Raw genomic sequence first — 16,519 nt, forward strand, 5'->3', positions numbered from 1 at the left:
TTCTTAATATCTGATAAGTCAACTAATTTAACATTTTAATAACTTTATTCATTCTTTATAATTTCAAAATAACCAAATTGAATTTGAATTTCAAAATAACATAATTCTTACTTTTCAAAATTGAAAAATCTCAACTTGTTTGCAAATAACATTAACGGCTTGAATATAAAAAAAACCAAATTATTGTTTTGAAATTGGGAGAATCTCAACTTTAATTTTATTTTAAAATAAGAATGATTGAATTTTAAAATAATCAAATTATTAATTTTTGAATCGGAGAATCTTGATTTTAAAATGCAATTTCAAAATAACCTAAATATTATTTTGAATTTAGGAGAATTTCAACCATATTGATTTTATTTCAAAATAATGTTTTAATATCAAAATAACATTAATTGGTTGAATAAGAAAAATAACGAGATTATTATTTTGAATTAAAAATTTCTTATGCTCTTTTTGTATAAGTGAGAACTCGTTTGTATGTAATTAATTTCGACGTGCTAAATAACATAGAGAACTCTTTCATAACCTCTTCCTATCTAGGGATTTAAAAGATATCAACAATTTTATTCATTTTTTTTTCACAATTGTGTTAAGATTTTAACCGCTTTATTCATTTTTTATTTGAAAAGCAATAAAATTATTAGTTTTGCTATTTTTGAAAATGGTAAGTTTAAAATTGGCTATAGGTCCAAGATTTGCAATCTTTTAGTTTCGTTTGATGCATGTAGTCCTAAGCAATTCAACGTAATGGGCTCCATTTGGGCTTCAAAATTCGTTTAACTTTCTAGTGGCCCAAATTGAAGAACAAGGCGCAACAAATTTCTTCCCTAAGGGTTGAGCCCAATGAACTTATTGGGCTCAAACTCTGTTCACTAAAGCTTTCTTTCTTTCTTTCTTTCTTTCTTTCTTTAATCAACTTTGCCTCAAGGCTCAAACTCAACCATGACCTCATCACATTCACCGCCAATTCCTTGCCGTTTCAGAAAAAGAAAAACAATCAAATGTGTTGAAGAATCGAAGCAATGTCATCCATCGTTATTCGTTATGCTTTGAGGATTTTTACTCACGTCGCATTCCCAAGAACCAAGAAGAAAACAAGACAAGAACCACTCGAAATGGGTCTGAATGAAAATACAATCCCAACCCATTTTGTGTTTGTCTTCTTCCCCAACCCCTCTCTGTTTCTTTAATCATAAAAATATTTTCTTGTTTCCCATATCCCAATACCCCAGATTGTCGAACACTTAGCCGTATCAATTGAAACTGCCACACAGAGACAGCCAACAATGCCAACCCATTTCAGATGGAACTCTCACTGTGGGCTTCACATGCCTCCCATTTCCATATCACTACTGGTCAGTGCTTATCGAATCCATTGATTTTGTTCTTACATTCTTTCTGTCGTTTCCTTAACCATTTTGTGGTTAACACTTGCTTATACAATTTCTGATTTGCCATTCTGATTGTTAATTTAGATAACAATCTCTTCATTCTTTGAATATAAGATGTTGAGTTGTGTAGATTTATGCTGGAATTATACTGTCTACAATAACATCCTATTATATCTAGACAAACCCAATACTAGATCTTGTTGTCTTTACTCAACATTGACTACTCAAAAGATATATGACTAGATAACATTCTTATATGAAGTGGTATTAGCACTATATTGGCTTTGTGATTACGTCATCTTTGTTTTAAAAATGAAATCAATCATATCAACCTCCAGATTTGCAACTTCTGAATTAGATATTTTGGGTAATTGGTCTTTTGTTGATAACAATTCATATGTCTCGATCAATGTGGTAATCAGCACTATGGGGGAGAAGAGATTCGATAGGGAGGGTGAGAATAAAAGTGCACCGAATCCCACAGTTACTCTGTAGATGTATTGAGATTATATTAAATGAATTAACATCTGAAACTTTTGGTGAATTGATTTGGATGACAAGATATTAGAAGTTCAGATTCCTAAATTATCATTTTTCTTCTTTATTTGATTTGATAGAAGAGTATTGAAAATATATTGAACTTGATCATTCGTCTGACAACTTAGATCCCTTTTTCTATTTTTGAGAATCATGCTTCTTTTCTTATATTTCTTTATTATGACGTTGAAAACATTACAGCTCATTTAAAAAAAAAACCAAATTCTTAAAAAAAAAAAATTTCTAGCTTCCCGAATTTGTTTGGATATTGAAACAAAATTTAAAATAAAAATTACAAGACAAAGAAACTTATGGAAACTTAGAGAATGAATGAATATTTGTAAGCTTAATTTTCAAAAACCAAAAACCAATTAGTTATGAAAGGTACTTTATTTAAGAAGACTCAGATGATCAATTTGATGAAGGGATCAATAGTCTTTGACTCACCATAATATAGTTTTTAGTTTCAAAGTGAAGAGTCATGAGATTTTTTTGTTTGTTATCTCGAAAATTTTATTTTAAAAAATTATGCTTTTTTTTCATACGACATTCAAATTTTGTATTTAAACTAACTTTTTAGTTTTAAGTTTTGGCTTATATTTCCAAAATACTCCTAAAATGTGGCAACAAAATATAATAGTTAGTGGATAGAAGTGGTAGTAAACAAACCGGTCTTAGTTTAAGCTCTACAGTTGTTAGTAGCACCTTCTCCACTGGTGCATACTTTGACTTTCTACTCCATTTTGCAGGAGAAACTTCAAATCAAAAAGGCACATCGAAGCTCAACCACAAACCTAGTCAACCTAACTGTGTATTGGGAGGTACTAATTCCATTGTACTTAATAGTAAAAATGAAAGGAAAGAAGTTTGTAGGAGGGAATACCAAGGATATGTTCAATGCTATTTTCCACATTCGGAAGCCTAATCTGAAAGAATATATCTGAATTTATGTGTATATATGAATTTATAGGTTTTGAGAAATTCCATTTAACCCAAACACTTCACGTGTTTGTGTGTGACACCTTGTCTGCCATTGTTTCATAAGGTAGACTGTAAACAGGAAAAAACTATTACAACAGAATAATTAGAAAAAAACTCCCCTTCCAAACAATTCTATGTGGTTTGCAAAACAAATCTCCACTATCTATTATATTACTGCAACATACAATCTACCTTATCCTATCGACTACTAGCCCCAATTCTTTAGAAGCAATTCGAATCAATATGGATTGATCGAGTTGTCTCACATTAAATCGCTGTCAAAGCGGCAATGATTTGGGATATAAAGATGATGTTTTCTTTTTATTAACAGACGAAAATTGGACCAAAGTTTGTGTGTTCCATGTGGTGAAAGGATATACAAAAATTGACAATACATCATGGCTGTGGCTGTGGTGTGTGGCTAGGCTAGCTAGGATCAGAACACTTTTTCAAATAGGACCTTGGCAATGTGGTAGTTGATAGTCCAAGGATCGAAATAGGCTGCATAATACAGACTTTTTGCTACCGTTAGAAATGTGTGCTTGATTTGTGAGTTAATAATATCATTGCTATCTGAGGGGTTTTGGATCACCAGTTGCATAAGTTTCCTCATGTCATCTTCTATCTCTTGGGGCATTTTGTTGTCTGTTTTCTCCTTATAGATGCCACCATTGGTTACCTGAAGGAATAAAACAAAGGAAGGTCAATTTGTGGTTGTAATGAATGAATTAAGGGGGAAAAGGGATGGGGAATATAATGTTTTTATTATGTGGGGTGCAATGGGTTGTGCCTCTGTATAAAACACTAACCTTGTGCTTTTTAAAGTGACCAAGTTGATGGCACACTTTGTTTGTGAGGTAGGAAAGCTTCTGATATTGAGGATTAGACAACAGATCTTCCAAAGTTGAACAGCCTGAGTTGAGAATTATTGTTTGCACCAATAACTCTGCCTCTTCCTTGTGCACATCTCCATCCTCTTGCCACTTAAACAACCATTTCTTCCACTATATTTTAATCAATGAAAACGTTAATACTTAATTTTCAAGTAGCAAATACAAAATTTAAAATACTCGAAGTTAGTTAGCTGCATTCTTTTGGCCCTATGCTAATGAACAGAATTTCTCTCTGTTGTTGATTGCGATGGGAATTTATATCACTTTAGCTTTTGTATCTACTTCATGTCTACTCAGTTTGTGTAGTTTTTGATAGGGTATGATGTGATGGGCATTTTTTCTTTTCAATTTGAGAAAAGAGAAAAGAGATATGAAGGAATTGACTACTATTCAAAAAAAAAGTTGAACATAATGTGTTTGAATGGCATTATTATTGAGTTGTGAATGAAAACAAAAACAAAATAAACTCTCACAGCTTGATGCAAATGGTGGGTGATGTCGAGACCGTGTGACACCAGTATATCCAAAGAGATATTGGTTAGGGTTCTAAGCAAAATCCCAACTAGTCCCTGTCCTCCTTTTTGTTGCACATTGCTTGATCTCCTGTCAAAACAAATCCCAAAATCAACGACTTTTCAAACACCCGTATCTTTATTCTTTCTTTCTAACTTATCAGCTCTTGACTTCTTTTTTCCACCAATAATTGTCCCACACACTCAAACTTCTTCTTCTCATTCATTTTTACAAACACGAAATATGATAACATTTCTTCAATCATCTTCATTCATTATCTTTATCAATAATAACCCATCATCTTCCTTTTGCTTCTCTCTCTTTTCAAACTCGATTCTAGTCTCTCAACCAACCACTTAACCAAGAAACTATAAGATTTTCTTTCTTTTTTACCTTTTGAAAGGTGTAGAACGTAGAAAAACTAAAGCAATAGAAGACAAACATATAGGAATATAATGTTACGGAATAATGTCTAGTTATACTATAATTAAAGGAGTTGGTAGATATGATAAAGGCTATACGTTTTTATTGCTAATTTATAAGCCTGTTTTCTTTTTTATGTCAGATTGTAGCTGTATAATTGGATCCATATGTATTATTATTATTTTTCATTTTTGGTAATTTCAAGGTAAGGAATTAGGCATTTATTTTAGAACTGTTTAAGATAATACACGAAGGTGTTGATGAGTGTTATTTCACAGTGTGACAAAGCATAAAACAAAATCCCCACTATTGTTGTACAAGAATATAGATTGAAACACAACCATCCACAAAGAAATTGACACAAATACAGACATAGGATGCCACAAACTTCCCATATAATGGTAAACAAGAAATATACAGTATAAGATTTGTGGAAAAAGACAGCAAAATAAATCCCAAAGTCTAATTAAAAATAATAATAAAAAAAATAAAGAACAATTGTAAATATAGCAACCATGCATGAAATATTAGTAGATATAACACAATTTAGATCTAGCTCGTGAAGTTTATCAAGTGATTAGTCATATATGTTGCTATATACTTAATTATTATTCTTAAAAGCAATATCTTATGCAATTATATCCTAAGAAAACCATTTGGAAAATAATTTTTTTTTTATATACTATTATGATTAAAGAAAAGGAGAAGTACCATGCATTATTATCGTAGGCTTGAGCAGCATCCAAGTTGGTAAATTGTTGGACAAAGGCTCGTCGTTGGTCAGCATTGGCGTCCTTGAAATGGGACTCGATGGCGTCGACCAATGCAGCTGTCTTGGTCCATGCAAGCCTCTCCTTAGCCCTTTCTGGCTCAAAAATGGAACACACTGCACCAAAATATGAGAACAAAAGGTTCGTTCTTCTCATTCCATAATCTCTCAGCTTGTTCTCTATGTACCATCTATGCCCCCAATAAAAAAGGCACAATTAATTATTAATCAATCAATTTAATTTGTTAAACAGAATGAAACTGATCAATGATAATAGTTAATAGTAATGTTTGCTTACTTTTGAATATCAACCCATTCAATCTGATGCAATAGTTGGCAGTTGTTGTAGTCCAATTTTGCAAGCTCCAAGTATGTGTCATTGTTTACCTTAAACATCCTGAAATTGTAATCACATTTATCTAATTACTCCACTTTTATTTTTTGTATGTAAGTCATTAAAATTAGATTAACCATATAAAGTTGATAATAGAGACCTGTAGAGAGTTTTTCCAATCCAAACATCATTTTTGCCACCATACTGTTCTATGAAGAGACGAGTCTCAACCCGAGGCAAGCTTGCAAACCATGGAACTTCGAGAGCGTAACCAACCTGCAATCAAAGGTTCAAAATGTATCAGTACGTGGATCAAAAAGTACTTTTTGTGCGTAATAAAGAATAAAGTGATCAGTATGACCTCGCCAGGTAAATCCTTAGTGATGATCCACTTGTCCAAAAGATCATTATTGGCCTGTTTCTGTCGGAGAAATTTGGAGGAAAATTGTCTAGCATCCTCAAGAATTTTCTCTCCGGGGAACATTACCTGATCGGAAGCCCGATACAGGTTAAACATTCCGGTCACCGCCTGCGTGGACTGCCCCGCAATGCACACGAACTCTCCATCTTTCTCAAAATGCTTGAACACATCTATCAAATCATATAATTCATTCATTCATTCATTCCACCTTAATTCATAGTTCATTCCTCAAATCATTCTAATAAAGTTCCTTCTATATATTAATGATATTGTTTTTTACCCGCAGAAACATCATGGCCATACAGCCTGAGGAGTCTGAATCCCATGGCTGTGTCGTCTATATCATGAAATTGCGAATTTCTTGCCCAACATATTCCTTCATCACTCCAAAATCTTTCAGAGAAAGTAGACAATAATAGTATTTTAAACACAAATCAAATCAACCCCTCATGTAATTTTAATTCAATTCAATTGATTCTGATTTTGTAGTGTACCTTCGCACATAATTTACACACTCAACTATTTGTGAACGGAAGAATCTAGAAATTCCAAGTCTTTGTAGTCTGTCCACAGCCCATATGTGCTCGAACAAGTCCACAGGGTACACATTCGGCACTGAAAAGAGCATAAACAAACCAAGAATCCAATTCACTTTTGTTTTCATTACTTTCGAGTCTATAACAATGTAACATTACAATTAAAGAGTTTATATATTATATATTATTTTGAAACACTATCAAGAATAGTGGGACTGATGTTTGACTATTCGAAACATTAATTAAATAATAGATTCAAGACAACGTATAAAGAAAAGGAAATTAGAAAGTAGAAGAGAGATATATTTTGTTTTACCTCCACCATTAAAGCGGTTGACAACGGAATCTAGATATTTAAAGCAATTGGGGTCGTTGGTTTGCATGAGTGCAAAGGCAGTGGAGGCAGGAGAACTCAAGAAAGAGCCATCTTGACATTGCAATTTGAGAAGCTTTTCCCAATCCAAACCCTCCATTCCTTCTAAGCTATGCAACAGCGTTGTTGGCACTTTATGCATTATATCTTTTGGTATCCTGTTTTGGACACACATTTCTTAGTGCTCTCTCCTCATATACATTATCCCATTTTTCTAATTATTTACCATGCACCCAACTCCACCTATTACAACTTTCCCTCTATTTTTCATAACATATAACAAACACACAAATAAATTAATAATCAAAATGCACTAAAGTATTTGCACTATTCACGTACTATATAACAAAAATGTTTATTATTTTGTGGCTATGCTGTACTCTTTTTCTTCTTCTTTTTTTTTTTTTTTTTTTGCAATCCACCTGGTTGTCCAACCATTGTTGCTTAGACAGGCCGACTCCTTTTTAAGTTTTTCTATTCCATCTTTTTGCAGTTCAACTACTGTTTATAATGACTGTTTTGATAAGTTTTTGTATAGTGTGAATGCAGAAAGATGGGTGGAAGGTGTGTAGTAGTAGTAGTAGTAGTAGAAGTATACCTGGTCAACTTGATGTTCCTTCGGTGGTTAATCTCTTGCAAGATAGGGGAATGTGTGGGGAGAATTTGGAGGTTAAGTTTTTGAGCAAATTGGAGAAGGGAAGGGAAAGCAATCTCAAAGCCAATAGGCATGTGTTCAGCATTTTCATGTTGGAGCTTGGAAATGTTTTGGTTAAGGAAAGCTATTCCTTTTAGAGACTTTTGGGGATGGAGATTCCAATATTTCAAAGCTACAACACAAGCCAATGTGTTAAGAATGCGATCATGAGCTGAGAATATTTGACTGTCACCCCAAGACCCATCTTGTAATTGATTCTTTGCAATCCACTCAAGGGTACAAGGGAATAGAGGACCATTCTTCTTAACCTCTTCTTGATCTTCCTCTCCTCCTCCTTCTTTGCTCCGTATTAGAGCCACCCATGCCGTGTCGTAAGCCGAGATGCTTATGTCACCATCGTCCATTGACCTCAGCATTGCGTTTATCTCCTTCACTCTTTCCTCTATCTCTTTCCATATCAACACCTGTCATTTTTTATTTATTATAAGAAAGAAAAACTTAAATGGACTAGAAAGAGTCGGATAAATTTTAATATATTTTATAAAAAAGTTTCAATATTTTACCACGTCCCATTTCAATTTGGTATTTAGATTTCAAAACTTATATATTTTAATACCGATGACTAAATTAAAAATTTGAGAAAGATATAGAGAAGAGATGAATAGATACAAAACTCCACGTAGGAGAGAGAACAGAAAAAAGCAACAAAGAGACCATTCAACAATACAGTTCATAACATAAAAATTTTAAAAAAGGGTAACATTTCGAAAGGTAATAATTTTATTTCCATAGAAAAGAAAAAAGGGAAAGGTTTATGAGTTGAGCCAATCCCATTACATGCAAAGGGAGAGTTGAAATTGTGTATGGAGAGTATAAATATAGGAATGAAGTGCATGAGGGACAAGTAAGCCAATGTTATTGAGTGGGGATCAGGCACTTTCAGTTATACACACACACATATAAGCCAAAAGAAAAAAAATACAGATAGCTCTTGACTTTACTATATGAATTTCATTTTTACATGCATGCCCCTAACCCCAAACCAATTCCTAATCTATGCTAATTAGTAAATTTAAATTAATATGGGAAATTAAGTCAAAAAGAAAGAAAGAAAAGGGGAAACTAGAAAGGTACTTGAGGAGTAGTTTCTGATTGTATGTCATCCTCCACAAACTGATGCCACTTTATAACTGGCACACCACTTTGTAGCACATCGCTGTACTCTGCGGGTTGGTGACAAATATTAGTGTGTGTGTGTATATATATATATATAACATTTTTCATAAAATTTTAAAACTTTTTCCTTTTGTGTGTGTGTGTGTACAGTGCACATATAAACATATACCTTGAGTGGGAGGCTTGGAAATGGCATTGCATTTGATGATATTGGATCTTCTGTCTTTAACCTTCAATAATGAACAGCCACCTGATCCTATATACAAATGCATATACTATTATATGTACACATTTAAATCAATGTGTTAGATTAGATTAAGGTATATATAGCGTCTATAAAATTAATAATTAAATTTTCTAATTTTCTAATTTTCTAATTTTCTAATTTTCCCATCCATGGCCACACACTCCAATTTTTTTTTATCAGTACTACTCGGAGATTTAAACATACGCATCATTCAGCCTATGTCTTTTTCTTTCAGAAGAAAAACGAGAACAAAGTTTATTCCTTCTGTTGTATTTTCAGTACATAGGAAAGAAAGATCAAACCTCCGACCACTAGAAAAGAAAAACGTGTCGATTAGTATTCGAAGAAGAGAAGGTTAGTGAGGGGGAAAACCCCATTTTAAAGCAAACAATAATGATATAAAAGGAGAAAGAAAAATATGCATGGGGGGCGTTGTGTGTAGAGGAGGAACATACCAGGAGGATGAGGATGAGGGTGGAAAGAGACATGGGAGGAAGAGGAAGAGAAAGAAGAAAGAAAAGGGGAATTTGGTGAAGAAGAAGAAGGAAGAAGGTGAGAAAGAGAAGAGGAGGAGGACATGATGGTGGTGGTGGTGGTGGTGGTGGTGATGGTTATGTTTTTTGTTTTTGTTTGTATTTTTGTTTTGGGGGGGTGAGTGTGTTTTTAAAATAATATTGGGGTTTTTGTTTTGAAGTTGAAAAGAAGTTAGTGAAAGAGGAAGGCATTTTAAAAGGGAAGAGGACAGAAACGACTTCCCATGAGATTCCCGCTCTTAGGCATACAGCATCATCCAAAACACCATGGAATTGAGGGCACTCCTGTCCTTTTCCCTCTTAATTACATTTCTCTTATTTCTTTCCATTTTCTTTCCTCTAATAATTCTCCCGTTTGGTAACCATTTTTGTTTTTCCGTTTCAAACCCTAAAAATAAATTATTAAAAATTACATCTTTTCCAAAAAATTGTTAAAATTAGCCAATTGAACAAAATATTTACAATACTAATATACTTCTATAAGTGACAAAAATTTATCCGTTTCTATCATTGATAGAATCCAACATTTTGCTATAGGTTGTAAATATTTTAGTTTATTTTATGGAAATTTTTTTAATTTTATTACTGATATAATATAATGATAGAATCTTGATTTTTGCTATTTTAAAAAATATTTATTATTTTATTATATATATTTGAAAATGCTTTTTTTTTTCGGTTAGTTTTTCAAGTTTGAATTGAATTTTTAAAATCATCCCTAAAATGTGAATGGTAACCAAGAAAGAAAATAAGATAGTTTCTAAACGTGACTTTTTTGAAATTTTTAAAATTTAAAAGCTATTTGTTTTCGTGTGTAATGCGATGTTGCCAAAAGTGGTGTTTATAACGCTTCATTTTTAAAAGCTAAAAAATCAACCGATTATCGAACGCGACATCCGTTTTTGGTTTTTAATTTTTTTTCTAAATTAAGCTTATAAACATATAAATATGTATCTTTCTCTTTTAGTTCTTGCGGGTAATTCACCGTTAGATTTTTTTTTTTTTTTGCCTAGTTGTATATACTTTCATTAATATTTTAAAAAATAAAGTGGAATTTAAAATCTAAATTTAAATTTACACATCAAAACTAAACCAAAACTTTAAGAATAAAAAGATTTTTCCTTTTTGTTTTTTCTCCCTAATTTTGGCATGAATTCATTGCCTTGTGCAGAGAATTTAATTAAATTCATTTCCTCAGTAATGGTAAGGTTTATGGATTTGCCAATAAATCCCTAAAAACCAAAAACTTTGAGAATAAATTGGGTTTTTTTTCTTATAGTTTTTATTTTTTTTCCCTTTTTTTGCAATCAATTCATTGCATTCTGCAGACACAATTTAATTAATTTCCTTTCCTCACTCAATGGAAAGGCTTTTCCACATCAGATGAATATGTTTTTCCATATTCAAATTGCTTTCATCAATTCCATTAAAGAAAAAAAATCATTACAAATTCACTCAAACATTACTTCCCTCATAAACACATTAACATATTTTTGTATGAATCTTACATTATGTAAAATTAAGTCTATATAATCATAACATAGAATCAGTAAAAGGTGGACAGTAACGTAACAACGGTAGCTAGAACTTCAAGTTAGGTCGAACACACTACCATACCATAGAATTAAAAGTTTAACTCATATATAAAACTCTAAAGTAGTGTTTATATATAGTCTTTAAAATGTTCGAACATGTATAATAGATTGGAAAAGTTTTCATTGTCTTATTACGGTTTCCTCATGTGACTATGCCGTGTTGGTACAATTTCATATAAATGCATTGATATAATATTCAAATCATATAATATTGTCAAAGCTAACGCATAGTTAACTATTCAAAATTTCATGTTAGGGGCACAATACAATTTATATAACGTTAAAATTTTAGTACGTTAACGTCTTAACTTATGTCATATGTAATTTCTAAGCTTTAATTTGAAGATAATATATTGTAGATCACGAAATCTGTATTATGTGTTTAACATGTTGTATGAAACAATTTTTTTATAAATATTGTTATTGGTTATAAAGTCGAATCTTGATGTTTAATTAGAAACAAAAACAATTTATCGTTTTATACCATGCTAATTTTTAATCGTTTTCTATATTTCATCGTATTTTTGGATGCTAAACACCTTCGGTTCAATTGGTTTTTGTCTATCGGTTTGACTTTTCAACTAGTCATACTCATTACTATTTTTTAATATATATTTTTAAAGGGTATTTAAAATTTATATTCAAAATGAATATTCGAGGAAGGACACGTGCCCCGTGCCCCGTGCCCCAAGGTGACTTCGTTGGTAGGGGCAAGGTGTTAGATGGACTTATGAATTATTGTGGAATTGAAATAATGTTTATCAATTTCATTGTCCTTTCTATAATACAGCGAGTGATCATAATTGAAACATATGTTAAGTTAATGTTTAATAATTAGATTGATTGCATATATGGTTTAATTGGACCTACATCATGAAAAGAATTAAGTTTGATGATAAAAATTTAAATCATGATTATGTCTAATAAGAAGCTTCCTAGCCTAACTAAACCTCGTTTCAAGAGAGTACTAATCAATCAAGTTCATACTAGAAAATATTTCTTTTAGAATATAATAATTCAAAATAGAATTATATGAATGAATTAAACTCTTTTGTCTTTTTGATATTCAATCTTTGCTTTACTTTCCTTTCATGTTAATTAAAAATCACATCCTTCAAATCAACACAACTCTACAATAGCTAAGAAGAAGAAAAGTACTTCCATACTTGAATTACAAAATTATGGAATTCTTAGATCAAGCTTGTCTGTGAATTAAATAATTATGATGTAACTAAAGATCTATCTTAGGTCATAACTTTCATATTCCTTTCAATGAATATATATATATAGATAGATGTGTAATTGAGACATAAAAATCTGACTAACTTTGTGTATGTTTTAAGATGACATAAATTAATAATGAAATAGATGGAAGTGTTGTCCCCTTGAGGTGTGATTGAGCAATTTTTTGTCCCATGATTTGGATACAATAATATTTTAGGATTTGATGAGATTTAAAACCATGCCTTTATATCTACTGAATAGTGGATCTAATCAGTATCCTTTTGGGGCCATGTTGAACCCTAACCAATTTTATACATTGCATTAATTTATGTTCTTTTTTTTAGTATTATTTGATGATCCAAATATTTGTTTTTCAAACACAAATCATTGTAATATGCCCTTTGGGGACGTTTTTCAATCAGTGAGTGAAAAGGTCCAATTAATTATTAATGAAAAAGAACTGTTGTTGCTCCCAATTAGGTGGTGATTGAACAACTACTGTCTCCAAAGACATCAGTTGTGTGTTTTCATAAATGTTATTAGGATTTGATTTGTTTTAGATATATGGGTTTGTACATTATTATTATGAAACCCACAAGAGTTGATAGTGGATCTCATTTTGTCCTTTTTGGTCATGCCCAAGGATGAAGGAGGACCTAACATTGTTCATATACTTGGCAGTGCCTATGTGCTGTTGGCCCAGTTGTGATCTGCTATTTGGTACCATTTTTGCTCATGTTGCATTATGGATAGAACATGATCTAATTGAATGTCTTGCATATATGTAGATGATTCGATCTTTTATTTATATATGTTTTTCTTTTCTTTCTGTATTCTTTTTCTTATGTTTATCTTTTCTAAATTTAAAATTCGTTGGTTAAGAACGTTATGATAAAGAATTAAAAACAAACTTTACGACGTTACAGAATATTGTGAGACGACATTATAGATATCCTTGCGTTAGATAAATTTTAAACCAATCTAGGTCTTGAATTCTTTCAAGTATTGGACGTAAATGCTTTACATATAAGTGTATCGTTGTTTTTGCTAGTGTTTGAGAAAGAAAGTATATGTTATGCAATGTGAATTAGGAAATAAAACTAATTGTTGGATGGTCAGAAAAGTAGAAAGTAATGCCATGCAATTTTCCATTTTATAATATAAAAACTATGACTAAACTATAATATAAGAATTATTACTTATACCATATATCTCTTGCAATGAATACAACAAAAAGTAATCTTAAATTCAAACATGTAACTATCATATATAACAATATGATATGTATAATACAATGTTTATGAAAGCATATGACCACATTTATGCTATTATCCTAACTATGTAACAAGATATACAATCTTCTAGCTAATTATTACATTTATTTTGTTACACAGTTCGTACATATTTCAATCTATCTCCTCGTGATTTCATCGGTTGTAAGACCATGTGGCTTTCAACATATCTAATTCAACTTGTGTTTTTCTATCTGATTCTTCAAGTCTAGCTTTTAAGTTTGTTTGTCCACTACGATTTGTGAGAATGACTCAACGATAAATTGCTTTCTCTTTTCTTAACTTCTTAGGCTTTGGTGCAAAACTAAGACCTTTAATATTGGTCGACTCATGTGCCCAGCTAAATACGTGGTCGCGTATTTCTTTCTCTCTATGTCGTTGAAGACCCTTTTTAGGTAGAGGCCTCCCTTAGCTCTAGTTAGACTATACCACTATATCGAAAACAAATAATTGTACGACATACAACTTTATATAAATGAAAGTTATGTTGGAGAAATAAAAAGTTACATATGAATTATCATTAATTAGCTGTCTGGTTAACATACAAGAGTCAGTATCCATAGAGTGTGTATGCTTAAACAAGTCTCTATTGGTCTGACTACTTGATCGTGATCGTGATGTCCTTTCTGTACAACAAATCACATAAACGATAATAATAATACTTTCTTATGAATCAAATACAGAAAGACTAGAGAAATGAAAATTTGATATGGATTTTGTAAGGCAAATGTAAGTAAAAAACAAGTAAAACAATTCTGACTTTTGATTGTGGGAATTCAAACTAATTAAGGCATAAATGTGACAATCTTCGATGACAAGTAGTCGATCATGTGAGGTCTTCTTGTGCCTCTGTAGGACTTCGCATATTTTTTGTAACGTTCGCGTAATTTTCACTCACATTATTTGAATGAATTTTGCGTCTAATGATCGATAAAATCATTGACAAGTTGGTTGACTAGTCATTCGAAAAATTGTTCTAAATAAAAAAGTAAAAAAAACAAAAGGATTGCAACGAACGCAATCATGTATATATACTAGAAAGAACATGTGCACATGAAAAGTGAAATTTTTAATTTTAACGTTTAAAAGAGTATATAAATTTAATTTTTGTTTTTAAGATATTCAAATATTATAAGTTGGTAAAGTAAAATATTTGTAATTATATAATATAAATAATTTATACAAAATAAAAAAAATATTAATTACAAAGAAAAATATCTATTTAGAAATTTTAAATTATACATAACTTTATCACTCACAATTTCATTTTATTTTACATAGAAATACCCTGAGAGAAAGTGATTAGAAATGTGAACACGAGTCACAAGGACGATGATATAGAATGTGTGGGTGATAAAAGGGAAGAAGAGAAATTTATATAGCTTTAAAACCGAGTTAATGAATGATCATACGTTTTTTCTTAATTTTTGTGTGAAGACGAGAGTTTCAAGACATTAAAAAAAATTAATTAATTGAGAAATAACGAGAATGGATAGATGCATGTATTCATTTAAAATTCATAATAATTAGAAAAATTAACGAATAATGAGGATGGGTAGATTCATGTATTCATTCAAAATTCATAATAATTAGAAAGATTAACAAATTAAAAATGCAACTACAATAGTATCTATGAAGATAGTAAATAAAAAATCAAACTATACAAATGGGCAAAATGGAAAGAAAAAGTTTATATGATCCCTATTGCAGCATCTTATCATCAGTGTACTTTTAATAGACTCTCTACATTAATCCTAACCAAAAATCATTCTCGAATGTTGATATAGCAGTGAGATTTCTAAACTTGGTTGCATTATGTTAGACTTATTTCTTCCACACTGAGGGTTGATCTCCATAGTTATTCTCTTATAGAGTTGTTGGACATGTCTATATCTATCCAACTTATCAATGTTTAAAGAAGAAAACATTTTCGTATATTGAATTGTAATGAGAAAACTTTCTCTCCATGAAAACCTACGGCTGCAACCAACAAATAAACTACAGTAACACAAAGTAAAGCTAAAATACAATTGTTGTCATAATACACCCCATCCCAGTACACAATGGAGATCGAGAAATCCCATCTTTGCCAAAGAAAAACTTTGAAGAACAGGAGGATGATTAAGCCTTGGTAAAGATATATATATATCAGCGAGTTCAAAGAGCCACTTGTGATCATTTCTCAGCTGACAAAGTGATAATCTATTTCAATGTGTTTGTCTGTTCATGAAACGTTGGATTGGAAAAGCAAACAATCATAACTTGAATATCACAGGATACTAAAACGGGAGCTAAAGTTGAGACTTTCAAATCTGAAAGTAGATACCCTATTCATGTTAACTTACTTGAAATACTTGTCAATGCTTGGCATTCATGTTAACTTACTTGAAACCATTGTATTGCCTAGAAAGATACAGAAACTTAGTAACATGTCTTCTATGTCAGGGCATGACCCTTTTGGGTTTTATATCCTATAATAGTTTGTGAACGATAAACATATTTCTATCTATGATAAGATTGTTATTGGGAGGAATATTCAACAAAGTTGAAATTGAATATATGAATTGCTTATTTCATATTAGAAAACCCTAAATATAATTAAATAAGTTCCCTGACTAAGGGC

At 31.3% G+C, this 16,519-nt stretch overlaps 1 protein-coding gene and 1 long non-coding RNA gene across 2 annotated transcripts; one reads left to right on the plus strand and one right to left on the minus strand.

Annotated features, from left to right (window-relative positions):
* Nucleotides 1–929: 929 nt before the first annotated feature.
* Nucleotides 930–2,950, plus strand: LOC116404335. Its single transcript, XR_004217174.1, has 2 exons — nt 930–1,358; nt 2,681–2,950. It is a non-coding gene; the product is annotated as an uncharacterized LOC116404335 (long non-coding RNA).
* A 255-nt stretch (nt 2,951–3,205) lies between these two features.
* Nucleotides 3,206–9,831, minus strand: LOC101214392 ((-)-kolavenyl diphosphate synthase TPS28, chloroplastic). The gene is made up of 14 exons (XM_031886528.1): nt 9,708–9,831; nt 9,175–9,261; nt 8,964–9,052; nt 7,773–8,293; nt 7,118–7,332; nt 6,760–6,880; nt 6,546–6,658; nt 6,206–6,435; nt 6,005–6,120; nt 5,809–5,907; nt 5,453–5,701; nt 4,279–4,408; nt 3,722–3,916; nt 3,206–3,591 (listed from the first exon to the last, which is right to left on the minus strand). Exons 1-14 carry the CDS (start codon nt 9,829–9,831, stop codon nt 3,349–3,351), a joined length of 2,532 nt encoding a protein of 843 aa, XP_031742388.1. The 3' UTR covers nt 3,206–3,348.
* Between the last annotated feature and the right edge of the window lie 6,688 nt (nt 9,832–16,519).

The sequence above is a fragment of the Cucumis sativus genome, chromosome 6 (assembly GCF_000004075.3).
Source record: "Cucumis sativus cultivar 9930 chromosome 6, Cucumber_9930_V3, whole genome shotgun sequence".
Taxonomy (NCBI): Eukaryota; Viridiplantae; Streptophyta; class Magnoliopsida; order Cucurbitales; family Cucurbitaceae; genus Cucumis; species Cucumis sativus.